The following is a 7,931-nucleotide window of genomic DNA, read 5'->3' as shown; positions in this document are numbered from 1 at the left end:
CGCTTTGATTACCACCATCAGTCAAGGCTCAGAAGTTGGATGGGAGGGAGAGCTGACCCAGGAGGAGGAGTCAAGATCAGGGTCAAGGGTCAGAAGTCAGGGAGGCGAGGGAAAGCTGACCTAGGCTCTGCAGTCGGCACTTGGCTGCAGGGATGCAGAGAAGTGGAATGGGGAGGACCCCGGCAGGAAGAAGTCAGCCTGGAGGCGGGGCCAGGCAGCCCAGGGCATCAGACTCTACGCTCCCCTGATGTCAGGATATGTCGGCAGATCTAGTTCACATAGGAGGGGACAAAGGTGTAGATCTCAGGCAGGTCAGTGTGTTGCAGCCCCTGTCTGTGCTCACCACTCCGGCCTGCCACCAGGCACCATCCACCTGTAATTCAGAGGCCTCGGGGGCCATCCTGAGGGGCGGAGGAGGGTGAAGGCTGAGACACTGAAGAGCTGGGGACCCCTGCAGGCTCAGAGCTCCTCGTTCTTCCCAGTCCCACCCAGCTCAGCTGGCAGGCATTCACAGGGCCCTGGGCACACAGCATGTCCGGCCAAATGATGCCGCCACCTGGATTAGGGTTGTCCTGGCTGTAGGACTCTGTCCACCACCATAGAAACCCCCACCTCCTACAGGCTGGACAGGCTTTAGGGGAAGTTCATGCAGCAGCCTGTGCACTGGGGGGGAGTGGCAGAGTGGCAGCCCTCACCCAGACACACATCCCACACCAGGGACCCTGGTCACTGGCACAGCAGTCGTGGGTCAGACATTTGAACTTTGGTGTGGATCAGCATGTGGATTTTGAGATGGGGTGGCCCTGGCTGGATATCAGAGCCACTGGGAGCAGTCAGTGACTTGTGCTGGTCCGTTGTCCCCACGGGGTGCTTTTCACCTCCTTTCCATGTGTAGCCCCAGCCAGTGGCCAGCCCCATGTCCAAGGGCAGAAGTCAGCTGAGGTGTCCAGGCGGGAGATGAAGAGGGTCACAGTAGTGCTCAGCTGCACCAGGGCAAGGTCCCTACTGGCCCCTTGTGGTCCTGGGGGGCTAAGGTAAAGGACGATCTTCCTCAGGGTGGAGAAATGGGGGACAGAGTGATCTCCAGCTCTCTCAAGTGAACCCGGTAGTCGGATGAATTCAAGGACCTGAAAGGGAAGGAGGGGTCACCGCTCTGAGAGTAGCCAGATGCAGAGCCAAGAGGCTGGCGTCGGGCCCACACCGACCCCACCCCCTCCAGGATCCGATGCTGGATTCTTCCCTCCTCGGCTCAGCAGAAGCAGCTGCTCTGGACATCAGGGCCAGAGCCTGAGCAACGATGCTGCCCCCAACAACTGCGGCAGCACTTTGGGGGACCGGGAGCCCCTGGCGTTTGCTAGAGGCAATGACACTCCTAAGACCCCAAGGGGCCCATTTCAGCTCCACATGAAGAAGGGACAGGCAGTGGGGAGGACAGGAGCTGCCCACCCGAGGTGCACAGAGACGCCAGAAGCAGCCTCACAGGGGCTGGGCTCAGGAAACCTCCGAGGCCAGTGCCAGCCACTCTGGCCACCAGGAATGGCCAGGGGTTGCACACTGCCCCATCAGGTGGGCAGAAGGGGAAACTGAGGCCCAGAGAGTTCCCAGGCTCAGAAGTGAGTCCAAGGCCGAGTAGAGGCCTCTGCTGTGCTGCCAGCCCCCAAGCGGGCCCAGGCACTCGGGCTGCCTCTGCTCACCTTGGACACTCACCCGAGGAGCAGTGGGCAGCTCTGAGCACCCACCAGGGGCTGAGCCCGGACCCTCCGCACACATGCACCCTGCGCCAGTGAGTGCCCCCCATGATGCAGCCCCCTGCAGTGGAAACCTGAGGCCAGCCACATCCTGAGCCAGAGGAGGAGTGGTTGTCGGTGGGGGATCCCAAGAGACCTGCTCCCCAGCCCACTGCCCTTCCTCCAGGAAGCCTTCCCTGACCACCCCCTTCCCACCTTCTTGGAGATTTCCCCACGGCAGGGGCCAGAACCAAGGGGGGCTTGAGCACCCTACTGTGCCAGAAAGTGGGGGGCTAGGCAGGGGCGCAGAGAATGATGGCCGCTAGAAAGACCCAGGTGGCTGGGGGAGGGACAGGGGATGACTGCTTAGTGGAGATGGGGCTTCCTTGTGGAGCATGAACGTACTTGGAACTGGATAGCGCTGGTGGTCATACCACATTGCAAACACTCTAAAGGCTGCTGGGTCATGCACTTGATAGTATTGATTTTCTCTTACGTGAATTTCACCTCTAAGTTATTTAAAATTAAGACATGGAAGTCAGCTTGAAGGGGCTCCCACTGGCCAACTCGAGGACAACTTGAGCTTCAAAGTAATGAGCTGATAGATTATAACCCGCACACCAGAGTCACATGGGAAGTGGTGAATCTGCGCCGCCAACACAGATACACACGTGGAGAGGAGTGGGAGATGGGGGTGGGCAGCTCTCCCCAGCTAAACAGAGGCTGGGTGAAAAGGGCACCCCAGGAAGCAGCACCAGCAGCACCTGACACCCGCAATGATCCTCAGCAGACGGGGGTGTCGGGGAGGAGGCTGAGGAGTTGCAGGTTATCTTTGCAGCCTTGCAGTATCTCCCAGCAAGATACAAATTAGCTGCAGAGGGCAGAGGAGGAGCCCTGTGGGGGAGGGCCCTGGCAACACCCCCCCACCACCACCACCAAGAGATCTAAGTGGGAACCACCCTGGTGAGCTATGCAGCCTCCCTGGGTCTCGTGGTGTGATCCCCCGGGAAGGATACTGGGTCCCCTCTGGGGTCCTCAGGCAGGCCTCCTTTGTCCCCTTCCCACACCTGTTGGGAATGTACCTCGCTGTGGAACCCCACGGGAGACACCTGAGGAGACAGAGGGGCAGGCCCAGGTGTGGGAGGGAAGGGGTGGGGGATGTCCACCAGGCCTCAGGGTGGCCCTGGCAGCTGGAGCCAGGAACCAGGCTGGGAGGGTGGCGTCCGGCCAGCTGTCATCCCAGGCCAGGGTGCCAAGCACTGCCTCCTAGGTCCCACTCAGAGGAGGAACTCACCAGGGGTCCGGGGTCTGGGGCTGCGGGCACCTCCATCCCACATTCACGCCTCTGTCCCCCTCCCACCCTGTCCCCAGTCACTGATGCTGGGCCACACAGCCACGGGGTGCAGGTTGTGCAGAGAAGGCACAGCACCTCACAATGAAGGGGGACTCAGACAGCCCCAGCTTCACTCCAACTCCCACTGGGGCTCACAGCTCCCCTAGGCCCAGGGAAAAGGGGTCTGTCTGCCAAGCTGCAACTCCATGGTTGATGGGAAATACCACAGCTGCAGGAGGCCCAGAGAGACAGCAGGGTCCACACCAGCCCCAGGCAGCCCCTACCCACACAACCAGGCTGGGTCACCCACTGGGCACAGCCAGGAGCAACAGGAGGCCACAAGACCCGAGGGTCGTGGTGCCCACTCACTGCAGGGACAACAGGAGTGGACTGAGGACAGCCACACTGCTGCTCCAGGGCAGGGAGGGAGGATGGACAAGGAGGCGAGGACTCCAACGGCAGGTCCTGCCTGTCCCCCCGCTCACCCCGCAGGGAGGGGTCATCACCTCCATTTGCCCACACGTGGACCTTGCAGCCCAGGCAGTAAGTGGCTGGCTCAGGGACACAGGCCACAGCAGGGACAGGACAGAACCCAGGTGTCCTGGCTGCAAAGCTGAGCCTTTTCTTCTCACTGGGGTGGGAATGGGATCAGTGCCATCCCCTCCAGGAAGCCCTCCCTGGTTCCTGTGGGGCACACCTACCATCCCTCCTCCATCCTCCGGTAGCCCAGTCTTTGGGGTTCCTCAGGAGGGTCCCAGCCCGAGACTGAGACAGCCTGCTGGAGACAGCTCAGTCCCCCATGAAAACCCACCCTCCATGATGTCCCTGTCCACACATCCTTCTGTGGCTCCTGTGGTCTACACTGGAGATCAGGTGGACAGTCCCTCAGCTGCACAGCCTAAGGCACACTATTCCTAACATCCTCTGTCTGGCCGGGGACCATTCACGCAGCTGATTAGTGGCCTTGGGTAGTGACCGATCCCCTCTTAGATGTAGGGAAACTGAGGCACAGAGGGGGGTTGCATGTTTATCCATCAGGACACGGCTTCACAGGGCACAGACTTGGCCAGCTCCTGGCCGGTAGCCGCAGCTCAAAAGCATGGATTTAATGTTTGACCTGGTGAAAAATAAGGACATCAGCGCCCCCCTCCGAGTGCGGGACACACGCTGCACACATGACAGGCAGGGCCCTTCCTCCCCCATGACGGCCGCACACCCGGGCGGTTGCGCCTCGGGGAAGGTGGGACCTGCTGGGTCAGCCCCGCACAAGGGGAGCGGGGTCTGAGCCGGGGTGTCCTGGCCCAGGCTACCCCCACCCAGGGCCCGGCAGCCTGATGCTGCCCAGTTGGGAGGGGTGTGGAGGGGGGACAGTTACCACCGACTGAATGCCCCCTCCAAAGCTCATGTGGGAGCCTGACCCCCAATGTGACAATGTGGAAGGGTGGGGCCTTTGGGAGGTGACCAGACCGTGAGGGCCCTGCCATTCTGATGAGTGGGTTAATTGTTTAGTGGGTTATCAGGGAGCAGACTGGGGGCTTTGTAAGGTGGGAGGAAAGTGTGTGGGTGGCTCTTGTCCCTCCTCGCTGTGGGATGCCCTGTGCCACCTCAGGATTCTGCAGAAAATCTCCACCAGGAAGAAGTCCCTCAGCAGATGTGCCTTTTGGATGCTGGATTTCCCAGCCTCTAAGCAAGAAATAAATTTTGTCTTCTTTATGAACTACCCAGTTTGAGGTATTCTGTTATAAGCAACACAAAATGGACCAGGTTCTCTGAATCCTGACCCATCAGGGCCATCCCCAGGTCCCCATAGAAGAGACTTAAAGCCCCCATCTGTCCCAGCAAGCTTTGCCTCCAGCATCGGGGATCTGTCTCTGCTGCTGCTCCCCATCACACAGCTCCCTGCAGAGCCCTCAACACACCACCCCACAATCCCAGGCCTGCTGCCAAGAAAGAAACTCCAAACACCATCTTGTGTGGTCCTAGCAACCCTGCAACACAGTTTCTGTCCCCCCAGGACAGGAGAGACGAAGAGAGGGGGTGGCCTGGCCCTGGCAATGTCCCCCGACATGGTGGGGTCTCCTATGACCCAGGACCCCGGGAGACCCGGAGCTCAGGCTATGTCTGTCTGCAGTGGTCTGACTACCTGGGCACTGTCCCCTCTGGGGAAACCCAGGCTGGACACCGAGAGAGGGGCTGGACCCAGCTCCCCCATTCCCACACCCCCTGTGGCTTGACCTAGCCTTGGCATAGCCTTGACCTTCCTGATAAACCCAATGCTCATGTCATCTGTCAGCTGTCACTGGGCTGAGCTGGGCCAGATAAGAGGACAGCCCTGGGCACAAGTCCACCCAGTCCCTTCTCCCCAGCAACCAGGCCCCGCTGTCCACGTCCTCCACCGCCCCCAGCCCCGGGAAGCTGTGCTGCTTCCTCCAGAGTCGTAGTATCCCGTGTCCTGGCCTGCACACCCTCCACCGAAGACCGTCAGGTGTGCAGCAGTAGCTGCGCCCGGCCCCGCCCTGGCCCATGCTCCCCAGAGAGGCCACAACCAGAAACATGGCAACGACCACGCTGCTTTTCACACACTTTAATAAGACCCCACACCTATGCAGGGGAGGCTTGTGGGGCCAGGAGAGAGCTTGGGGGGCGAGATCCAGACGGGAGGGGGCTCAGGGCAGGGGACGGAGAAGTGGGGAGATGCCACCTAGGCAGAAGCAGCAGTGTTAGCAACAGGAGGGGCTTGGCTTCTCCAGTGACTGCAAACCCGGTTCAGGGCTCCTTGGGGACATAGCGGTGGATCCAATCCAAGTAGTGGGTGACGCGGGTGTACACGCCAGGCCGGTTGGGCTGAGCGCAGCCCTCGCCCCAACTGACCACGCCCGCCTGCAGCCAGGTGCCGTTCACCCTGCAGACCAGGGGCCCTCCGGAGTCGCCCTGTGGAGGGCAGGGGACGGCGCTCACTGGCAGGGTGGGAGGATGGAGTTCGCGGGCAGGTGGGGGGGTGGGGGTCAGGGGCAGGTGGGACTCACCTGGCAGGAGTCTCTCCGGCTGTTCCCAGCACACAGCATGTCGTCACGGACAATGTGTATGTTGTCCCCCGTGGAGAGGCCAGTGTGGTATTTTGCATCACAAACGTGGTTTTCCACAATGGGGACCTTCACCTGCTTCAGGGGAAACGGCGGTGGGAGGGGTTCTGTGGGGTAAGAAAAGAGGGGCAGCATCCCTGAGCCAGCCCGTCGGGACCCTCCCCATGGGGAACCCAAGGCCGGGGCTGTGGGTGTCAGCTGGTCCCCCCATCCAAGACTTCCAGCTGTTCCCACACGCACCATCATTGTCCACATCACCCCAACCTGTCACCCAGCAACGCATCCCTGCAGGGAAGGTCTGCGAGGCAGGGGGCAGAGCCACCGTTTGGATGTGGCTGGAGATGTTCACGGGGTCCTCGAGCTCCAGCAGGGCAATGTCCGCCCCGTCCTGGGCCATGTAGTAGTCGGGGTGGGGGATGACCCTGCTGATGGGCAGCAGCTCGTCGCCGTAGTAGAGGTGCTGTTCACGCAGCTGCACCCGGAACAATTCGGGGTTTATGAGGGCCCTGGGGAGGGGAGGCTCCTACTCAGGAGGTCTCACCTGGAGCCCATCATTGCAGCGTCCCGGAGCACCCAGGAGCACGGAAGGACACCAGGCCCCTCACCCCACCCCACCGGGCCCATGGAGACTCACGGTCCCACGCAGTGCGCTGCGGTCAGCACCCACTGGCGGTGGATGAGGGAACCCCCGCAGATGTGCATCCAGTACTTGATACTGAGTCTCAGGCTCACCTGCCAGGGCCACTTGCTCCCAGGAGCCTCCTGCCCACCCACGATGCCTGCTCGCTCCAGGGCTGGGCCTGGGGCTGGGGCAGGACCAAGTTCAGGACCAGGGTGCAGCCCCACCCTGGGCTCACCCTCCCCTGCAGCTGGGGCAACCCTGGGCTTCCCCCAGCGCCCCCAGCGCCCGGCCTGTGGGGTGTGGGGTGAGGGGGCAGGGAAAGGGCAGAGGGGTCAGTACTCACCGGGGGCCATGTGGACGAGGCTCCCCAGGATGGGCAGTGCCAACACCAGCAGGGTCAGCATCTGGGGGGAGCAGGGAGGGGCAGCGTGAGCCCAGCTGGGGGCAGGGCCACAGTCAGGGGTCTGCAGAGTGTGGGGTGCATCCAGGACCCGTGAGGATTGGGGTGTGGGTCCAGGCTGGGGGGTTTGGGGTCTCACGGTCTGGGTCTGAGGCTCAGCCACTCTGCTCCAGGCTGACACACAGAGGTCAGTATCTCCAAGGCTGGGGAACTTACCCTGCCCAGTCTCTGTCCTTCTCTACACAGCCCACTCTCCCCTCCGCATTTATCCCTCCAGACCAGGATGGGGGTGGAGGAAAGCCTCTCCACCCTCCAATCCAGACCCAGGGAAGTGCATGATTCAGTCCCAGGGCCCCCATGTGACATGGGCCGCCACCTCCCTGATGCCCATCTGGGTACTCATAGGTCCCAGGGTGGGGCGCACAGCCCAGCAGAGGACCAGACACCCTGTGATGTGGGTCCTGACTTCTCAGGCCCTGGAAGGCCAAGACCCCTAATTCTGCCCCAGTGGGGTATAGGAGTTTGAGGGGCTCCAGTCTCTGTTCAGGGTCCAAGGGATTCCCTCTGTATAGTGGGGCTCCCAGGTGGGTCCGACAAGGACTGAGAACTAGGTGATCGAATGTCCCTCTATCAGTAGTCAGTTCTCTGGAATTGAATGGCACCTCCTTCCCACTGTTGGGATCAGGTTCCTGTCCCCTGTCCAGGTATAGATTGAAGACTCCCCCCAAGGAATCCATCAAGCACCACTGTACCAAGGGACAGTCAC

The 7,931-nt window shown here is 61.4% G+C and overlaps 1 protein-coding gene across 1 annotated transcript; it reads right to left on the bottom strand.

The window, feature by feature from the left end:
* Nucleotides 1–5,713: 5,713 nt before the first annotated feature.
* On the bottom strand, nt 5,714–7,169 carry LOC103588767 (tryptase alpha/beta-1-like). Its single transcript, XM_008570571.1, has 5 exons — nt 7,109–7,169; nt 6,778–6,949; nt 6,384–6,649; nt 6,087–6,250; nt 5,714–5,991 (listed from the first exon to the last, which is right to left on the bottom strand). The coding sequence occupies exons 1-5, from the start codon at nt 7,167–7,169 to the stop codon at nt 5,827–5,829; spliced, it is 828 nt and encodes a 275-aa protein (XP_008568793.1). The 3' UTR covers nt 5,714–5,826.
* Nucleotides 7,170–7,931: the final 762 nt, after the last annotated feature.

The sequence above is a fragment of the Galeopterus variegatus genome, unplaced genomic scaffold (genome assembly GCF_000696425.1).
Source record: "Galeopterus variegatus unplaced genomic scaffold, G_variegatus-3.0.2 Scaffold615, whole genome shotgun sequence".
NCBI classification, from domain to species: domain Eukaryota; kingdom Metazoa; phylum Chordata; class Mammalia; order Dermoptera; family Cynocephalidae; genus Galeopterus; species Galeopterus variegatus.
The sequence above is the reverse complement of the archived record's forward strand: the minus strand, read 5'-3'. Positions and strand labels throughout refer to the sequence as shown.